This window comes from Dama dama, chromosome 16 (genome assembly GCF_033118175.1).
Source record: "Dama dama isolate Ldn47 chromosome 16, ASM3311817v1, whole genome shotgun sequence".
In the NCBI taxonomy this organism is placed as follows: domain Eukaryota; kingdom Metazoa; phylum Chordata; class Mammalia; order Artiodactyla; family Cervidae; genus Dama; species Dama dama.
This window is the reverse complement of record NC_083696.1, coordinates 9742483-9763893: the sequence shown is the minus strand read 5'-3', so window position 1 is coordinate 9763893 and position 21411 is coordinate 9742483. Positions and strand designations below refer to the sequence as shown.

Genomic DNA, 21411 nt, shown 5'->3' with positions numbered 1-21411 from the left:
CTGTTTCCTTGACAAAATCAGTCATCTTCCAGGCTGCTGGTTTTCTTGGTACACTGAATGACCTTTGCTTGTCTGCTTGTGAATGAGGAGTCTTATCAGCGGTTATCAAATGTAGCCAATAATTAGAAGCACCTGGAGAGCCTGTTAAACATACAGATTCCTAGGGACTTCCCTGGTGGTCCAGGGGCTAAGATTTCACTCCCTGGTTCGATCGCTGGTCAGGGAACTAGATCTCACGTACTGCAATTAGAAAAACAAACAAAAATATCTCACAGGCTGCAACAAAGATCCTGAATGCTGCAACTAAGACCTGGTGCAGCCAAATAAATAAATAAATAGTGAAAAACAAAAGCAAAAAAACCCTACAGATTCCTAGAATCTTCTCCTGAAGATCCTGGTTTAATAGGTTTGGGGTAGCGTCAAGAAGTCACAGAAGTAGTATTTTGATGATCAGCCAGGTTTGGAAGCTATAGATTCAGAGTCAGTTTTCACAGCCACCATGGACTCCCTTAAAATGAAGGTCTTTGCTAAGTTTTCTTCAGTTCCCTGGCTTTCCCCGGCATGGCAGCTGGCTCCTGGCCTTCAGCTGTGGGCTTTGCCAGGGTGGAACCAGATGAAGCTACTGCCTAGCTGGTAGTTTTCCTGAGCACAAACAGCTAAAGGGAGGTAAATTTCCAGAATTCCTTTCAGGGAGAATACTGTATGGAATATGTTGTGTTTATCTATTTGTGTGTATGTGTTTGTGTGCATGAGTACAAACCTTTGTCTCCCGCTAAGGGCACCCTCAAGTAATGTTAATTGGCCATACTTTAAGTTGCCTTGTAGGAGATGGCCTGGCTTCAGGGGAGAGGAGTAAGTAAACTGGAGTTTGAACCTAACAACTCCAGAGGGATTTTTACTTATGAGAAATGGTATAATTTGAAGAAGCCATTACTGGTGCACATAAGTTTTCCTTCAGGATTATATATTTTAATTTTATTAGTATATTTGTTGGCTTTAAAAAATAGCTTTATTGAGATATAATTCACATACCTACAACTCACTCATTTAAAGTATACAGTTAAGTGGTTTTCAGCATATTCACAGAATTGTGTAACCATCACCACAGTCAGTTTCAGACCGTTTTTATCTCTTCAGAAAGAAACACTATACCTGTTAGTTTGAAAGTGAAAGTCACTCAGTTGCGACCAACTCTTTGTGACCCCATGGACTGTAGCCTGCCAGGCTTCTCTGTCCATGGAATTCTCCAGGCCAGGATACTGGAGTGGGTGGCTGTTCCCTTCTCCAGGGGATCTTCCCAACCCAGGTCTCCCGCATTGTAGGTGGATTCTTTACTGTCTGAGCCACCAAGGAAGCCCTAGTTAATTACCCCACAATTCCCAGTCCCCCACGTCCCTCAACTCTAAGCAGTTACTAATTTACTTTCTGTCTCTATAGATTTGCTTATTTTGGACATTTCATATAAATGGAATCATATAATATGTGGTCTTTCGTGACTGGCTTCTTTCACTTAGCATAATGTTTTCAAAGTTCATCCATGTTGTAGCATGTGTCAATACTTCATTGATTTTTTTATGGCTGAGTAATAGTCCATTGTATGGATATACCACATTTTGTTTATGCACTCACTAATGGACATTTAGATTGCTTCTGTCTTTTGTCTATTATGAATACTGCTCTGCTACAAACATTCATACACAAGTTTTTGTGTGGACAAATACTTTCAATTCTCTTGTGTATATACCTGGGAATAGAATTGCTAGAAGGGACTGTTCATTTCTTCAGTGAATAGTGTTTAATGATAGAAGAAAGCACCAAAAGGGGAAAGACTAGAGGTCTCTTCAGGAAAATTGGAAACATCAAGGGAGCTTTCTGCCCCAAAATGGGCACAATAAAGGATAAAGGATAAAAAAGGCACCTAGTAGGTGCTGAAGAGATCAAGAAGAGATGGAAAGAATACCTGGAAGAACTGTATAAAAAAAGATCTTAATGAACCAGATTACTACGATGGTGTGGTTAGTCATCCAGAGCCAGACATTCTGGAGTGTGAAGTCAAGTAGACCTTAAGAAGCACTGCCGTTAATAAAGCTAGTAAAGATAGTGCTAAGGTGTATGCAACTCTTGCAATCCCATGAACTGTAGCCTGCCAGGCTCCTCTGTCCATGGGATTCTCCAGGCAAGAATACTGGAGTGGGGTACATTTCCTTCTCCAGGGGAACTTTCCATAAAGCTAGTGGTTGTGATGAAATTCCAGCAGAACTATTTATGTCCCTAAAGGAGGATGCCATCAAGGTTTTGTGTTCATTACGTCAGCAAGTCTGAAAGAAGACCCAGCAGTGGCTACAGTGCTAGAAAAGGTCAATCTGATTCCCAAGAAGAGTGGTACCAAAGAATGTGCTAACCAGCAGACAATCGCACTCATCTCCCATGCTTTTAAAGTCATGCTTAAAATCTTGCATGCTAGGCTTCAACTGTATGCGAACCAAGAACTGAAGATGCCCAAGCTGGTTTTAGAAAAGGAAGAGGAACTAGAGATCAAATTGCCAATATTTGCTGGATTATAGAAAAAGCAAGGGAATTTCAGAAGAATATCTATCTCTGTTTCATCGACTACACTAAAGTCTTTGACTGTGTCAGTTTAGTTCAGTCGCTCAGTCGTGTCTGACTCTTTGCGGCCCCATGAAGCGCAGCACGCCAGGCCTCCCTGTCCATCACCAACTCCCGGAATCCACCCAAACCCATGTCCATTGAGTCAGTGATGCCATCCAACCATCTCATCCTCTGTCATCCCCTTCTCCTCCTGCCCTCAATCTTTCCCAGCATCAGGGTCTTTTCAAATGAGTCAGCTCTTTGCATCAGGTGGCCAAAGTTTTCAGCTTCAACATCCGTTGACTGTGTAGATCATGACAAACTGTGGAATGCTCTTAGAGAGATGGGAATACCAGACCATCTTACCTGAGAAAACTGTATGCGGGTCAAGAAGCAGCAGTTAGAACCTTGTATGGAACAACGGATTGGTTCAAGATTGAGAAAGGAATATAACAGGGATGTCTGCTGTCGCCCTGTTTATTTAACTGATATGCTGAGCACATCAGGAGAAATGCTGGGCTGGATGAATTACAAGCCGGAATCAAGACAGGTGGGAGAAACATCAACAACCTCAGATATGTAGATGATACCACTCTACTGGCAGAAAGCGAAGAGGAACTAAAGAACCTCTTGATGAGGGTGAAGGAGGAGAGTGAAAGAGCTGGCTTAAGGCTGAATATTAAAAAAGCTAAGATCATGGCATCTGGCTCCATTATTTCATGGCAAATATAAGGGGAAAAGGTGGAAGCAATGACAAATTTCCTCTTCTTGGGCCCCAAAATCACTGTGGATGATGACTGCAGCCATGAAATCAGAAGACGATTGCTTTTTGGCAGGAAAGCGATGACAAACCTAGATAATTTGTTGAAAATCAGAGACATTACTCTGCTGACAAAGGTCCATATAGTCAAGGCTATGCTCTTCCCAGTGGTCACGTATGGTTGTGAGAGCTGGACCGTAAAGAAGGCAGAGCGCCAAAGAACTGATGCCTTCAAACTGTGGTGCTGGAAAAGACTCCTGTGAGTCCCTTGGACAGCAAGGAGATCAAACAAGTCAATCTTAAGGGAGATAAGCTCTGAATATTCACTGGAAGGACTGATGCTGAAGCTGAAGCTCCAGTATTTTGGTCACCTGATGCGAACAGATGACTCATTGGAAAAGTCCTTGATGCTGGGAAAGATCGAAGGCAGAAGGAGAAGAGGGTGTCAGAGGATGAGATGACTGGACGGCCTCACCGCTGCAATGAACATGAACTTGGGCAAACTCTGGGAGATGGTGAGGGACAGGGAGGCATGGTGTGCTGCAGTCCATGGGGTTGCAAAGAGTTGGATGTGACTGGTTGACTGAACAACAACAACAACAAGAATTGCTAGGTCAAATGGTTACTCTGTGTTTAACTGTTTAAGAAGCTATCAAACTTTTCCAGAGTGGTTGCACCGTTTTATATTTCCATCAGTAAGGCTGAGGTTCTTGATTTCTCCACAATCTCACCAATACTTGTTATTATCTGACTTTTTGATTTTAGCCATCCTAGTAGATGTGAAGTGGCATCTCATTATGATTTTGACTTGCATTTCTCTGATGACCAGTGCTATTGAGCATCTTTCATGTACTTCTGGGCTAATTATATATTTGTGAAAGTTTATTCAGATTATCTGCCCACTTAATTTAAAATTAACTTAAATAGCCAATTTCGGGACTGAAAGTGAAAGTCACTAAGTGTGTCCGACTCTTTGTGACGCCGTGGACTATACAGTTCATGGAACTCTCCAGGCCAGAATACAGGAGTGGGTAGCCTTTCCCTTCTCCAGGGGATCTTTGCAACCCAGGGACTGAACCCAGGTCTCCCTCATTGCAGGCAAATTCTTTACCAGCTGAGCCACAAGGGAAGACCAAGAATACTAGTGTGGGTAGCTTATCCCTTCCCCAATGTATCTTCCGGACTCAGGAATCCAACTGGTGTCTTCTGCATTGTAGGCGGATTCTTTACCAACTGAGCTATGAGGGAAGCCCTGATTCCAGGACTATTTGTTTTTTATTAAGTTGCAACGGCTCAGCGGTCAAGAGTCTGCCTGCCAAGCAGGAGATGTGGATTCAATCCCTGGGTCAGAAAGATCCCCTGGAGAAGGAAATGACAACCCACTCCAGTATTCTTGCCTAGAAAATCCCGTGGACAGAGGAGCCTGGCAGATTACAGTCTGTACGGTCACAAAGAGTCAGACATGACTTGAGTGATTAAACTACTACCACAAGAGTTCTTTGTAATGCTAGATACTAGTCCCTTATCATAAATTATTTACAAATTTTGTTTTCAATCTGTGGGTTTTTTGACCCACTTTCTTGATAGTTTTCTTTGAAGCACAAATGGTTTTCATTTTGATGAAGTCCAATTAATCCATCTTACGTTTTGTTGCTTGTACTTTTGGTGTCAAGTCTCAGCATCTACACTCATAGCCAAGATCACAGGGATTTAACTCTGTTTTCTTCTAAGAGTCTTATAGTTTTGACTCTTAGATTTTGGTCTTTGAGTTTGAGTTTAAGAAGTGTTTTTTAAAAAAGATTTTGAGTTAATTTTTGTATATGGTGTGAGGAAAGGATCCAACTTAATTTGTGTGTATATGGTATCCAGTTGTCTTGGGATCATTTGTTGAAAATGCCATTATATTGTCATTGGATGGTCTTGGCACCTGTGTTGAAAATTAATTGACCATACATACATGAGTTTCTTTTCAGACTTTTAATTCTTTTCCATTGATCTGTCTGTCTATTCATTGGAAGGATTCTGGGAAAGATTGAAGGCAAAAGGAGAAATGGGCAACAGAGGATGAGATGGTTAGATAGCATCACTGACTCAATGGACATGAATTTGAGCAAACTCTGGGAGATAGTGAAAGACAGAGGAGCCTGGCGTGCTGTAGTCCATGGGGTTGCACAGTCCAACATGACTTAGTGACTGAACAACAAAATTCTTATGCCAGTATCACACTATCTTGATTACTGTTGCTTTGTAGTAAAGTTTTGAAATTGGGAAGTGTGAATCTTTCAATTTTTTTCTTCCTTTTCAAGATTATTTGACTATCTTGGATTTCCTGAGTTTCTACGTGAATTTTAGGCACAATATTTTATGTAGAAAATATAAACCCAAGTTCATAAAAATGTTTGATAAATATTTAAAGAGTATCTTCTTGAAAGGATACCAACTTATTAGCTTTCCTGAGGCAACGGATAATTAACCTACCTGGGATTCGGTCCAGGAGCTGAATGTGGTGAGTGGTCATGGAAGAGAACAGATTGCCTTTCCTCCAGGGTGTCTGAGCCAGGAGCTGGTAGGCAGTCTGGACGTGTCTTGAGGGCTGCAGGGAACTGTGAACATTGGGTGACACAAGATACAAACTACCTCTCTTTAGAACTGTTATCCCCAAATGAACCTGCAGGATAAAAACTGTGGGTAGCAGCTCTGCATGTCGGCTCTAGAGGAAGTGCCCGGAATCTTTGGTTCACTAGAGGGACAAAGTCAGAAAGATGTGGTTCTGAAGGCAGAGTAGACTAAGGAATGTCATTAATTTACTGGGCATCTTTGTTTTTCTGTGTTTGTTGTTCTGGTACCATGTTAGCTGGGACTTCTCCCTCTCCTTTCTCTGCCTCGCATTAGAAGCTACAGAGATAAAAAGTCCATTTTCCGTAGTGAGAATGAAGCTTGGGAACAGATGCCAGGAGGATGATGTGTTGGGCAGTGAGAAGTCAGGCCCTGAACTGGAGGCCCACAGCATGGCCCTGCCAGCTGCCCCTGGCTCACCCTGCTGCCCTAAGCCCGCGATATTCCATGGGCTTGGCTGGGAAACCCATTAACCATCTCTCAGGAGCTTGTCATTTGCTGGTCAGGGTCCTCAGCATTTACTGGCTTTTTTTGGAGACTATTTGCTTGGGAGCATTCAAAAACTCTCAGGGTTTCTGGCCTGTCAATAGCCCTTTGTTCTCTTTTCCAATTCTGCTTTTTATGTTCTTTTTCTTTCTTTCTTTGCCATGCTACTCATGGCATGTGGGATCTTAGTTCCCTGACCAGGGATCAAACCCTTGCCCCCTGCAGTGGAAGCCTGGAACCTTAACCTCTAGACCACCAGGGAAGCCCTCTATGTTATTTTTCTTTTTTTTTTTAAAAACAAAACAAAGTGAAAGTCTTTATTATGAAATATAGCACACAGACAGAAAAGTGTCCCTCCAAATGATGTGTAGTTCAGTGGTTTATTGTGGAGCAAACACTGTGTAACTTTCCCTGGGGTTAAAATTGCCAGAATCCAGAAGCCTCATATTTGATGTGTAGTTTTTTTTTTTTTTTTCTCTTTATCATTCAGTTCAAAACATTTTCTAATTTTCAAGTAATTTCTTGTTGAATTCATTGGTTATTTGGAAGTATATTTCTTAGTTTCTGTGTATTGGGGATTTTAGTAGTTTTTTGTCCAATGTATTTTGCATCCTTTCAGTCCTTTGATGGCCCAGCATAATGTCAGTTTTTATAAATGTTCTGTTTGTGCTTGAAAAGATCTGTAGTAGATGGGTGTAGTGTTCTTTGTATATGTCAGGTTTAGGTCAAGTTTGCTACTTTTATTGTTCACATATTCTGTCTTCGCTGGTTTTTTTCCTCCATCAGTTACTAAGAGAAGTGTGTTAAAATTCCTATTATGACTGTAAATTTATCAATTCTCATTTTAGTTCTGTCATTTTCTACTTTATGTATTGTGAAGCAATAGTAAGAGCATACGAATTTAGAATTATTATTTTTCTGATGAGTTGAAACTCTTGTTATTATGATCTTCTTTTGTTGTTATGAAGTCTTCTCTTTATTTCTAGTGGAGATAAAGTCTACTTCTCCTGACATTGACATAGATAACTAGTCTTCTTTTGGTTAATAACTGCATATCTCTTTCCATCGTGTTTCTTTAAATCTTTCTGTTTCTTTACATTTTAGGTGCCGTGTCTATTGGCAGGCACAGACTTGTTATTGTTTTCCTTGTAATACAGACCTGGAATGCTCTCTTCCTTTAAAATGAGCTTTCTTTGCTTCTGTCAGGTGCTTGAGGTCACTAGCAATCTGGACTAACCTTAATTCAGTGTTAGGGCCGAGACTGAGTTGAGCTGCAGGCCGTGTGGAACTGTGTTTAGCTGTGGTTCTGCTGCTGTTGCTGCTCAGTTGCCAAGTCGTGTCCGACTCGTTGCAGTCCCAGGAACTGCGGCACGGCAGTCTTCCCTGTCCTTTACCGCCTCCCACAGCTTGCTCAAATTTATGTTCATCGAGTCAGTGATGCCATCCAACCATCTCATCCTCTGCCACCCCCTTCTCCTCCTGCCCTCCGTCTTTCCCAGCATCAGGGTCTTTTCCACTGAGTAAACTCTTCACATCAGGTGGCCAAAGTATTGGAGCTTCAGCTTCAGCTTCCATATCAGTCCTTCCAGTGAATAGTCAGGGTTGATTTCCTTTAGGATTGACTGGTTTGATCTTGCTCTCTCAAGATGACTCTCAAGAGTCCTTGGACTAATATGGGACGTTTCCCGATTTTGCAGTTTGCTGATAGTGGTATGGTTTAAATCTATCAAAATTCCTTATTAAGAAAATCAAGGACCTCAAAAACTGGAAGTCTTCTTTATCCTCAGTCATACTATAGTGATTTATCTTAGAAGTGTATTTTCTTAACAATTTTTAAAATTGAAAAATTGCTTGAGAATTGATATCAAATTTATGTCATCCAGCTGTGGAGGCAACATGAATATGTATTAGTTATCTACTGTGTCATAACAAATGGTCCCATTTGTGTCCCAAGTGTTGGCTTAAAAAACCAAACATTTTTAATCTCACTGTTACTGTGTGTCAGGAGTTTGGGGATGGCTTAGCCAGGTGGTTTTTTCTGAGAGTCTCTCACAGAGGTTGCAGTCAAGATGCTAGCAGACTTGTGCTGGCAGCTCAATATGCTACTGGAAGGAAAAACAGCTTGGGAAGCCACATTAATGTCAAATTTCACAGGAAGCAGAGAGTCAGATGAATGGGGTTGGATTGACCCATCAAAATGCAGCGGCCCCCTGCTCACTGTTGTTCTGCCAGCGTGCATGCGTGCCTGCTCAGCCATTCACTCGTGGTACCATTAAACACCACGGCCGCTTTTCCAAATGGAGTTCAAGATTCTCCCTCCTCAAAACAAGACACTTGAAATTCTACAGGGCCACCTCCTAAGAACCGAGTGGCTCCCGTTCTTCAGCGCCACTTCAGCTACCATTTCTCAGAGAGCAGGGAGTGAAATTGATAACATAACCCTTTCTGAGTGTTAGCAGTTGGCTGCACGTAGACCCAACCTCTTTGTGCGTTTGTCCTGTTATGGTCCTCATTCCTGTGGCTTTCAACATATGGCAGTTCTTAAATGGGGGGTTGATTTAGAGGTGAATAGAGTTTGGAGCTGACTGTTGCCCCACGCTAGCCAGACAAATCCCTCAGATAGGTATTCTCTACACACTGCTGGGTGGCATGAGCTCTTTTTAGGACACAGTCTTGCTGAACCCTGCATCCAGCAGTGGTCTGCAACCTCCCTCTTCTTGCTTCCTTTTCTGGGTAGGTCTCTTCCTGATGGTGTCCTGAGAGTCAGAGCTCATCTTCCCATAGCCCTCTATTTAGTAAGATCTGCTGGATGGAATTTCTTCAGCTGGCTTTCATAGCTTTATCCCCACGGTGTCCAGTGAGCCTGAAACCCTCAGGTCCGGTGCCCAGCAGAATTTGGGTTTGTTGCCATCCCTGCCTGCACTTTTGGAAGCTCACTCCTATCTAGTATTTTTCCTGCTGTACGGGGCCCGTCTGGTCTCCACTTAACTCTTGACTCCCGCACCCTGGTGTGCCCCTGCAGGCTCTCTGGGTACCCGGCGCCGCCACCCTTTGTTGACAGAGTTGGTGCCCACCTGTAGCCCCATGGGAACTGGGGCCGGGCCTTTTCCAGTGCTCCTGAACACCCGATGAGGATGACCTCAGGTCCTCCAGCCTGAACTTCCTGCACACTCACAGCCCACACCCTGAGCCAGGGGAGAAATTGGGGATATTGATAAGACCAGAGATTTGGGGGCTTGTGAGGGGCTTGATGAGCTGGTAGCTAAACCTGCTGAAGGCCCCAGGGATTCAGCCTGACTTCCTCTCCTCTTGGTGGTTCATTTCTCTAGACTTGGACACATTCTTGGAGCCTGCCCTCTTTGGGGCTTCCTCTTGGCTTCTAAGCAAAGGAAGAGCCTTGTCGTGTGTCTGACGGCTCTCTCTGCTCCTGGACCCCAGGGTTTCATTGGCAGAGGCAGTGGTGCACAGAATAGTGTTTTGGAAAGCCAGTTCTGTGCATAGGAAAGGTGCTGGAGTTTGGGCATAGTTCTGGGCTCTAGCTCTGGCTTGACCAACCTTGGTCCCCTTGGGCCCAGGGCAAGTCACCTTCCATTTCTGGGCAAGACTGTTCTGGCTACCTAATGAGAAGGTTGGACAAGGTGATCTCAGGAGCCTCAGATGTTCAAGTTGGACCATAAAGAAGTCTGAGCACTGAAGACTTGATGTTTTCAAACTGTGGTGCTGTAGAAGACTCTTGGGTGTCCCTTGGACAGCAAGGAGATCAAACCAGTTAATGCTAAAGGAAATCAACCCTGAATATTCATTGGAAGGACTGATGCTGAAGCTGAAGCTCTGATACTTTGGCCATCTGATGCGAAGAGCCTACTCAATGGAAAAGACCCTGATGTTGGGAAAGATTGAGGGCAGGAGGAGAAGGGGGCGACGGAGGATGAGATGGTTGGATGGCATCACCGACTCAGTGGGCATGAGTTTGAGCAAACTCTGGGAAGTAGTAAAGGACAGGGGAGCCTGGCATGCTGCAGTTCATAGTGTCTCAAAGAGTTGGATACAACTTAGCAACTGAACCACAGCGACAGACATTGGATGGATTGGGCTAAGGGGGAGGAGAGAAAGGACAGGCATGGCCGAGGGAAGGGTCCCACACTTCATCTTACCCTCCCTCATCTGTGAGCCTGAGGATGGGCTGGAGTAGGTTGTACTGCCCTTGGGGGCCTGGAGCCTGGGCAGCTGGGTTTGGTTTCTCTGCTGTAACAGGCTGTAGGCAACCTGGCCTTCCCTGAGGAGCCCTGCTTGCAGGGCCTGGAAGGGGAGCTGTGTGGAGCTGTGCAGACTCGTCTGGGTTCCGAGTCAGTCCACACCCCAGACCTGTCCTCTGCTCTGGCTCCGCCCTTGAGCTTGCTCAGGCCCCTGTCCTTAGCCCCCCGGGCTCTGAGTTCCCTGAGGGCAGGCACTGTTCAGATCTGCCCTTCCTCCCTCAGGCCTTTGTGCAGAGGCCCAGCAGAAGTTTATCAAACGGAAATTAGTGGCCCCTTGTGTTGGGAGACTTCTCGGTTCCGATTTCCAGGAAAGGGCTGTTGGAAGGTGATAGTTGTTGGGTGGCACGGTGGCTCCGGGGCCACAGGAAGCCTGATGTGTTTGGGCTCACTTTGGCTTTGCACTAGTTCAGCTCAGTCCAGTTCAGTCACTCAGTTGTGTCCGACTCTTTGCCACCCCATGGACCGTAGCACGCCAGGCCTCCCTGTCCATCACCAACTCCTGGAGCTTACTCAAACTCATGTCCATTGAGTCAGTGATGCCATCCAACCATCTCATCCTCTGTCGTCCCCTTCTCCTCCCACCTTCAATATTTCCCAGCATCAGGGTCTTTTCAAATGAGTCAGTTCTTCGCATCACGTGGCCAAAGGATTGGAGTTTCAGCTTCAGCATCAGTCCTCCCAATGAATATTCAGGACTGATTTCCTTTAGGATGGACTGCTTGGATCTCCTTGCAGTCCAAGCGACTCTCAAGAGTCTTCTCCAACACCACAGTTCAAAAGAATCAATTCTTTGGAGCTCAGCTTTCTTTATAGTCCAACTCTCACATCTGTACATGACTTCTGGAAAAACCATAGCTTTGACTAGATGGGCCTTTGTTGGCAAAGTAATGATTCTGCTTTTTAATATGCTGTCTAGGTTGGTCATAACTTTTCTCCCAAGGAACAAGTGTCTTTTAATTTCACGGCTGCAGTCACCATCTGCCGTGATTTTGGAGTTCTAAAAAATAAAGTCTGTCACTGTTTCCATTGTTTCCCCATCTATTTGCCATGAAGTGTTGGGACCAGTTACCATGATCTTAGTTTTATGAATGTTGAGCTTTAAGCCAACTTTTCACTCTCCTCTTTCACTTTCATCAAGAGGCTTTTTAGTTCCTCTTCACTTTCTGCCATAAGGGTGGTGTCATCTGCATATCTGAGGTTATTGATATTTCTCCTGGAAATCTTGATTCCAGCTTGTGCTTCACTCAGCCCGGCATTTCTCATGATGTACTCTGTGTATAAGTTAAATAAGCAGGGTGACAATATACAGCCTTGACATACTCCTTTTCCTATTTGGAACCAGACTGTTGTTCCATGTTCAGTTCTAACTGTTGCTTCTTGACCTGCATACAGATTTCTCAGGAGGCAGGTCAGGTGGTCTCTTTAAGAATTTTCCAGTTTGTTGTCATCCACACAGTCAAAGGCTGTGCAGAGTTTGTATTGGTAGAGTTTCAGGGAAAAAAAATGTGTTAAACACAGATGCCTTTGGGTTGATGAGGTCCCATCCATGGCTGCTGGCCCTATTTGTCTGTTGCCAACCTCCCTCTCCCACCCCACACTGGATTGGGCAGTTTTTGTAGGAGGTTTCTAAGCTCTAGGGAGCCCCAAAGTGGTAATTTCTCAGACCTTGAGCTAATAATACTGTGGATTCTCCTGGCGCCTTTCATCCAAGGACCTCCTCACCCTCCAGCATTATCTGATTCCCACACAGCTCAGAGAGTGTGATAACCCCTATTATTACTCCACCCCACAGCCGAGGACATTGTGGCTCTGAGAGACAAGCGTCATTGGGGCTGGAACTGGAACAGGCCTCCTGGGCTTCTGAGATCAGTGTCCTGGGCAGGAAGGCAGCAGAGATTTCTGATGGGTGAAGAGCTGGATCAGGGTTGGCTGGAGTCTGAATTGCTTGGGACTGTAGCTTAAGCAGTGCAGAGTGTGAGAGGCAAGATCATAGTGGTTGGTGGACTGCTGCAGAGCTATAGATGCAGAGCTTCCCTCCTTTCTGTGCTCTGCCCGCCCTTCCTGCAGCCAGCAACAAAGCATGAACCCCAGCCACCAGCCCAGTTTCATGGGGCATGTCCAGAGATGAAGAGTTGGGATGATGAGGGATGTCTCACTGTGCCCTGAGGAATGGTGGAGAGACTTTAGACTTTGATCTAAAGAAGAGAGCCTAGAGACTGTAGAGTGAGGTCCAGTCAATGAAAGGTACCAAGACACCACATTTAACTCTATAGAGATGGGGCATTGAACAGCCAGAATCATCTCAAAAGGGAAAGAGCTCTCATTTCAGAAAGTGAGCTCCCCATCCCTGGAGGTGATCAAGCGGAAGCAGATAACTGCTAAACAAGGTTGTCATGGATGGAGCAGATTCAGGCTTTCTGGTTTATGTCCTGGTTCTCTGCAGGCCCTGTGTCCACTGGGTAGATGGAGTTCCCTGGCTTCTTGAGGCTCTAGGAGGAGTCTACTTGACTTGAGAGACGATTTTTCCACATGTCATTGAGGACGAAGAGCGTGGTCCTCTCTCTCTCTCTCTGGAGAGCTGCTGGATGCCTATGAGGATGACCTGATATTCTATTTTGTTTTTATATTGTGCTTTTAAAAATAAAAATGGCGAAAACCACAGGAGAACCCTCATGCAGCCCCTCAATTCTGCATCTGTATTCCAGTCCTTGTCCTTCGATCATCTTCACGTTTCCCGTCTCCCTGCCTTTCTTGCTTACCCCTTTCCTCTCTTTCTCTTCTTTCCTGCTTATTTTTCTCTTTAGTTTTTAAAAAATTTTATTGAAGTATAGTTGATTTACAATGTTGTGTTGATTTCTCCTATATAGCAGGGTGACTCAGCTTTGTATATATATATGTTCCTTTTCACTAAGGTTTGTTACAGGATGTTGAATATAGTTCCCCATGCGATACAATGGGACCTTGTTGTTTATCCATTCTATGTGTGATAGTTTGCCTCTGCTAACCCTAGACTTCCATTCCTTCCCTCCCCTACCCCCTCTCCTCCTTGGCAACCACAGGTCTGTTCTCCGTGTGTTTCCTCTTTAATTTATTTTTAATTATAGAAGTGCTATAGGTCATGGATATATTTGTATTGTTACAACAACTCCAGTAATGGGAGATTGAAATTCCTCTTGACTTCCCTCCCTCCAATTCCCAATCTGTTCCCTAGAGGTGATCACTGTTTTTAATTTGACATCCTTTCAGAACACACACACACACACATACACAGACACCACACCAAACACAGAGAGATATATATCATGCGTATTGTTCCACTTAAAAACTTGTCTCAGGACTTCCTGGCAGTCAAGTGGTTAAGACTCCATGCTTCCAATGCAGAAGGCATGGGTTCGACCCCTGGTTGGAGAATAAAAATCCCATATGCCTCTTGGCATGGCCAAAAAAAAAAAAAAAAAAGTAATCTTGTCTCAATAATGTTCCTACCCCAGGATGCATAGAACTCTCCCATTCTTTATATCAGCCCATACTATCCCACAGCACAACTATAATTGGTTCATTTAATGATTTTCATTGATGGGTTTTTTTAGTATTTTCAATTTTTTACAATGTTATAGAGCCACTTGAGTTTTTGTCTATGATAGTTACCTGGAAGTATAATTGCTAGGTTGAAATATAGGGACATTTATATTTAATAGATATTGTCAGAAATTACTCTCCATTTATACTTCCTCCAAGAGGGCATGAGGGTATCTGTTTTCCTTTGTCTTTACCTACATTTGGCATTATCATCTCTTAGATTTCTTGCCAGTCGGATTGAGGGAAGATGATGTTTTATTGTGAATTTGCATGTCTCAGATCTCCATGAGCTTGAGCTTCTTTTTGTATGTTTATTGGCCATTTTGTCATCTCTGAATTTCCAATTTGCTGTCCTTTGCTTGTTTTTCGATTGCCTTGTCTCATAAATCTGTTTATGGTACGTTTAATTGTAACAGACATTTAAAAAGTGTGATGGAGTCAAATGTATCTCTTTCCCCTGTGATCTCTGCATTTTTGTGTCTTGCTTAAGAAGGCCTTCTCCTAACTAAGAAACATGTTAAGAGACTCTTCATTGAGCTCTGGTCCAGGGCTCCTCAACCTTTAATGTGCCTGCAACTCCCTGGGGATCTTGTTAAACTGTAGACTTGAATTCAGTAGGCCTGGGCCAGGGCTTGAGATGCAGAATTTTTTAAAATTTGGTTTTGCTGGGTCTTAGTTGCAGCACACAGGATCCCACTTGTGGCATGCAGAATCTTTAGTTGATTTGTCACACATGGGCTCTACTTCCCCAACCAAGGATTGAACTCGGGTACATTGCACTGGGAGCACAGTCCTAACCACTGGACCACCAGGGAAGTCCTGAGATGTTGAATTTTTAACTCCCATGCTTCATGAGATACTTCTCGTGCTTCCATGCTTCTCATGCTGCTGGTTCTTTGACCTCACGTTGAGTAGCAAATCTCTATGCCAAGGTCAGAGAAAGTCTCCTCAACTTTTCTTTAAGGAGGTCAGGATTCTGTGGAAGGATTGGGGGCAGTAGCATTGACTTTGAAAGATCTCTCTGCCCACAGCTGATCTCTTTCCTTTTGCTTTCCCCCCAACTCATTCATCCCATGTCCTTGTATAGTTACTGCCTTCCCAGAACATAGCCTAGCTGTCTGCACAGCTGGAGAGCTTTGGCCAGTCCCTTAGTGTGGACTCCCGACTGAGGCCCACCCAGGGTCCTTAACTCTCAAATCTAGCCTTATTGTCATGTGGATGCAAAAACTTTTCTGATTCTAACAGTGAAAGCTTGGCTACCTGGAAAGGTAGTGAGCTCCCCGTCACCAGGGGAGTGTAAGATCAGGATGGAAAGCCACCACTGGAGATACTGATGCCATGAGGAGGCTTAACTAGGTGGTTTCTGAGCTCCCTTTCAACCCCAAGACTATATGAAACTTTGAATCACTTCACATGAACAAAAGCACATACCTGTCAATGTCATTCCATGTTTCACTTGGCAAGGAAATGAGATGAAGCTGTCTCTCTTGCTGTTTCCTCAGGTCAGTTGAAGCTGTCCGTTGATGCCCAGGACCGGGTTCTGCTTCTCCACAGTGAGTATGGCTGTGTTCATCGGGCCTCGCTGGGGAAGGGGTGGGCCACTTGACCTTCTGCGTGGAGCCAGGGATGAGTGGAAGTGTTATGGTGGCTAAGGCTTCTTTCCCCTCTTTGTATAGTGTCCTGCCATGTGTCCATTGGAAAAAAAAAAAAGGATATTCACTTGGGACTCCTAGAGATCATCCCCTCCTGGTCCCGCCCCAGCGTGGAGTCCATGGCAGGCTGGAGCAGTCTTTGGCAACTCAACATCCTTCTTGGCTCCATTGGAGTGGGGCCACAGAAGAGCTTCCCTCGCCTCCCCTTCTTCTTGCTTCCTTCCTTTCCTCTCTCTCTGTAGCTTTCTCTATTCATTCATTCCCTGATGGCAGTATAGTGTCACAGCTAGGGTAGTGTTCCGTCTTTGGAACTGGACTGTGTTTAGTTGTGTCCAACTCTTTGTGACCCTATGGACTAAAGCCTGCCAGGTTCCTCCGTCCATGGGGATGCTCCAGGCAAGAATACTGGAGTGGACTGCCATGCCCTGCTCCAGGGGATCTTCCCAACCTGGGGATCAAACTCAGGTCTCTCGTGTTATGGGTGGATTCTTTACCATCTGAGCCACCAGGGAAGCCCAAGAATACTGGAGTGGGTAGCCCATCCCTTCTCCAGGGGATCTTCACGACCGAAGAATTGAACAGGGGTCTCCTGCATTGCAGGCAGATTCTTTACCAGCTGAGCTACCAGGGAAGCTTTTGGAGCCAGACTGTGCTTGATTGCTCAGTCGAGTCTGACTCTTTGCGACCCCACGGACTGTAGTCTGCCAGGCTCCTCTGTCCATGGGGATTCTCCAGGCAAGAATACTGGAGTGGGTTGCCATGCCCTGCTCCAGGCGATCTTCCCAACCTGGAGATCAAACTGCTTTTGGAACCAGACTGCTTGTGTCCGAATCTTGGCTGTGATTCTTTTCTTGCTGAGTGACCTTAAGCAAGCCCAGCTTCTCATCTGCTGGATGGTGATATCAGTACCTATCTTATGATAATAGTACCTATCTTATGGGTTGTGACAAGGATTAAAGGAGTCAATTTTAGTAAAGCACTTAGGACAGTACCCAGCATGTGGTTAACCCTATATGAGTGTTCGTTAAGTGATATAGAAAACCATAAATTCCCCAAATAGTGATTGAACACATCCCTGTGCTAGGGGCTGGGGATGCCAAGGAGAAATGCCCACCTCTGGGTGGTGCTGATAGGGTGGCCGGGAGAACTTGGCAGAGGGAGTGATGTCCACACTCCATCCTGAAGGAGGAAGGGGCCTGAGCCAGGCAGAGGGGAGCAGGCAGGCCAGGCACTCCCCAAAGGGGGAGCCACAGGTGCCCAGGCCAGGGGTTAGAGAGGGCACGATGCACTTGAAGACTGTCTAACATGCCTGTGGCACAGAGGTTGGGACCAGGTTGTAACGGTCTGATGGGCCGCCCAGAAGATTCTATACTTCACCCACCATTTACCCATTTGTTCCTTCCATCCAGCATAGAAGTAGTTACTGAGCTCCTATCATGGCCCAGCAGATCCTGCCTGTTTCTCCCACCTTCCTGGCTCTTGCTGTCCCAGGCTCCCCTCCACCCCTGTTCCCTCCAGTTGTGCCCCCCCCGACCCCCTGATTCCATCGTGTTTGCTCATGCCTCTGCCTTCGCACCCGCGGTTCCTTGTTTCTGAGCCTGCCTTCTTTTTGAACGCCTTTTGAAAAGTAAGTCTCCCTTCTTCTGATTTTGTAGGAAATGTGCCTGTCTTCATCTCATTAAGACTCAGGGAGGAAGGCTCATTTTGCCTCATTTTTCCCTTCCAGGAATCACCCCCTGACCCACCTGCAGGGCTGTTGCTGCTGCTCTGGTCCTCCTCGCAGTCCCAGTTACACTGTATGCCCTGGTGTGTCCAGGGCACAGCAGGCTTCTACAGCAGATGGGAGTGCAGTGAGAGTGGGACCAGATCTGCCGCACCTCCACGGGGGGCCAGGGAGACCCAAGGGTTCAGCAGGCCTGGATACTGCCCTCAACCACACCCACAGGCAGGGTACACGCAGGAACAGACACTAGGATACCAGGCAGGATGGACCAGCAGGCGCTCCGGTCCTGGCCTTGGGGGGGGCCAAGGTGATGTTCCCAAGGACCAGCAGAGGGGGGTGTTTTGCCTGCCAGAGCCTGACTCCACCTGTGCAAACAGTTTCTGCCAAGCACATCTCGGCTTCCCCGGTCCATTCATCCTGCAGAGTTTGCTTTGGCCTCACCCCAGTCTCAGGCCCTTCATCGCTTCCAGCCTGTCCCCCTCTCTCCTTTGGCTTCCCAGGCCTCACGCCTCAGACTACAGGGGCTGCGTCTGAGCCAAGGCCTAGGGCTCAATCAAAACCAAACAGAAAAGAGAAAAGAGGCTCAGCTTCTGTCAGGTCTACTGTCTGATTTCTACCGGCCTCAGACAAACGAGCCACACTCGCATTCATGGCCAGACATGAACCTCACCCCGCACCTGTCCCTTGCCTTTATCTCTCCTTGTTTTCTTTAGCAAATCGTTTTGAGCAGTTACTTTGCCAGGCACTCTGCTAAGCACCTAAGCAGATAATGAGCACATGATCTCATTTAATCTGGCCACTACCATGTGAGGAGAAGGGGGCGACAGAGAATGAGATGGTTGGATGGTATCACCGACTCAATGGACATGAGTTTGAGCAAACCCCAGGAGATAGTGAAGGACAGGGAAGCCTGGCATGCTATACAGTCCATGGGGTCGCAAAGAGTTGGACACAACTTAGCGACTGAACAGCAACAACCGTGTGAAGTGGATATTATTATCATTAGCCCATTATTATCACTGACCCATTAAAAAAAAGGCAAATTCAGTCTCCTGGGTGAAGCAGCGTTCTCACATGGCTAGTAAGTGACAGGTTACATTCTCTAGCTTGGCACCTCTGTCCCAAGAGGCAGTCTTGTGGGATAGCACTGGACTGGGAGTCTCGAGTTGGGGATCTAAACCCAGCTTTGTCATTCCCATTGCTCTGTGATTGGCAATTTTCTTGCCGCCTCATAGCCTCATGTTTGCCATTAAGTGAGGGCTTGGACTCAATAAACTTTACATTCTCTTCTGGGAAGTCAGGGAATTGAACCCTATAATGTCTCAGTGAAGGTGCTGCCCAAGTGTTGGAGATGGTGGGAGTGGGCTGGACCAGAGAGGGATTAATATCCAATGGTTGTTATGCAGAGTAAGAGCCTGGTAATGATTTTCCCCACCCACCCACCCCATTTTTATTCTCTGTTTAGTCATAGAAGGCAAAGGCCTGATGAACAAGGAACCCGGCGTCTGTGATTCCTACGTGAAGGTATATGATGAGCAGGTTGTCAGGGTGGGTATGAGTGGGGTGGGGGTTGGTGAGGGACCACGTCACTGAGTTCCAAGGTCCCAGCATATCTGGGGGCCTGGGGCCATTCAGTGTGACAGCTACAGTTCCATCATTTGGTCAGTAGGCATTTATTAGGCCTAGCGAGGGGCTCTGAGCTAAGAGAGACTGGCTTCCTGCAAGGACTGGTACCTTATGGGTGAGCCTGTGCTTCACCACATGGGTGAGCACCTTGAGCGCGTGGATAGCGGAAATCCAGAGGCGATCCCAAACCTTCTTGTGAAAAGCAACGTCTTCACCCCTCTCCTCCCCCAAACCAGAGGCAGGATGGCAGTTTGGGTGCTGGGGTGGAGAGAGGATCTCTGAGGGCTGGAGGGTCCTTCTGAGTGGAGACCTTGCAGTGAAAACAGAGACCCCACAGGGGCTGGGGTGGGTGGAGGCTACTTCCAGCTGGAGCCAAAGGCCAGGCACCTCCCAAAGCATGGCGGTCAGGTGTCAGGCGCACCACTCTGCCTTCTTCCTGCAGCTCCCAGGCTGGTAAGAGGCTCTATGGGCCAGGCCAAGGTCAGGAGCAGGGTGGGGACCTAAGGCAGGGGACGAACGATGTGAGGACCGGAGTGTGGATGGGGGTCTTGGAGGATGCTGACCTGGGAAGGGGGCACTAGGCAGCTGCTGAGGACTTAGATGACAAGAAGCTATGTGCTTTGGGGGGAACCTCTCTGCTTGGAGGAAGAGCAGAGGTGGTCAGATTGTATCCCATCTCTGCCTGGGCCTGGGGCTGCCTCCTTGGTAACCACCCCTAAGAGGCCCTGGCCCAGCATCTGACTACAGTGCCTCCGGCCCAGGGCTCCTCTTTCTTTCCCGGCATCTGGAGGACTCCATACTGTCCTCTGAAGAGGCTGGTTTGAAGGGTGCTGGAGAAGACGTAACTTGGAGATACACAGAGTCAGCCATCGGGCTTAGGTGATCAGGTGGCTCTGACATCATCTAATCCTTACTTTTCTCCAAATCGAGATTTCTTTGATCCCTGAAGATAATCGACTATGCCGCCAGAAGACACAGACCATTCCGGACTGCAGAGATCCTGTCTTCCATGAGAACTTCTTCTTGTAAGAGTCTGGTGTGGCTGGGTCCTCAAGAGGAGAGGCAAGGAGTGTTTAGCTGAAACAACTCTGTCTGCCAACTCTAGAACCAGATCTAAGCAGAAAAACAGTGACTTCTAAAGGATGTCTTTGTTTTCTCATTCACTTGTGTCCTCGCATCCCTGGCACCCGGCCCGGCAGTGAGGTCCACGGTGATAAGGTATCACGTGACTGCTTCTCAGAACTAAAACGCCCAGCCCGAGGCTGGCAGCCCCTGAAAAAAGGAGGCAATTTCCCACTGTGCCTCGGGCCAAACTTTCTCCTTTAGCAGGAGGAATTTTCCAAGCTGAGGGCTGTTTTGCTTCCCCACCCGCCCCTCCCCAACTTGCTAACCTCTCTGAGCGTTGGCTTCCTTATTTGTAAAATGGGGCTAATAATAGGGCTGAGCTCAGAGAGAGCGGAGGTGTAAATGAGACAGTGTAACACAGAGTGTCGGGTGGTGTAATTATTATTATTTCTTTCCCTCCTGAACTCTGGGGCCAATGGGAAGGCAACGGACATTTTATATTTTCTTATTAGTGAAGATTAATCATGTTTTGTTATTTTCCTTAATACACCTGGTAATTTTGCTTATGGTAGAAAAATAGAAAAGATCGGCACACAGAAAGAAGAGAGAAAGTACTTCTAGTCCTGCTACTCACTGAGATGTTTTGTGGCATTTCTTTTCAGGTCTTTGAATTTGTGTGGGCGTGTGTTTACAAAGATGGAATTGTTCTATCATATCGTGTTGTAACCTCCTTTTCATCCTTAACAATGTAATGTAAACTCTTTGATGAATATAAATATTCACATCCCACTCTATTTGGGCTCTAGTTTGTTTAACCGGCTCCTTATGGTTGGGTGTTCAGCTTATTTCCAAGAGTCGCCGTTAATGAGGGACTGTTTGGGTCTGGACCAGAGCTTGGCTCTGCTAACACTATGTGGTTTGCTTTGCAGTCCTGTCCAAGAGGAAGACGAACAGAAGCGCCTCCTGGTAGCTGTGTGGAACAGGGCAGGTGACTCCAGGTGAGGGGAACTGCTGAGCTGATGAGAGACCTGCTCTGGGCTTGTGGGTGGCAGCCAGACA

The 21411-nt window shown here is 46.2% G+C and overlaps 1 protein-coding gene across 3 annotated transcripts in view; it reads left to right on the top strand.

Annotated features, from left to right (window-relative positions):
* RGS3 (regulator of G protein signaling 3) overlaps nucleotides 1-21411 on the top strand; it is a 136772-nt gene that overhangs the window by 4058 nt on the left and 111303 nt on the right. For all 3 annotated transcript variants that reach the window (XM_061163365.1, XM_061163366.1, XM_061163369.1), the window contains exons 2-5: nucleotides 15789-15839; nucleotides 19127-19185; nucleotides 20218-20312; nucleotides 21282-21350. In XM_061163365.1, coding sequence (XP_061019348.1) covers nucleotides 15789-15839; nucleotides 19127-19185; nucleotides 20218-20312; nucleotides 21282-21350 — 274 coding nt within the window. The remainder of the gene's footprint in view (nucleotides 1-15788; nucleotides 15840-19126; nucleotides 19186-20217; nucleotides 20313-21281; nucleotides 21351-21411) is intronic.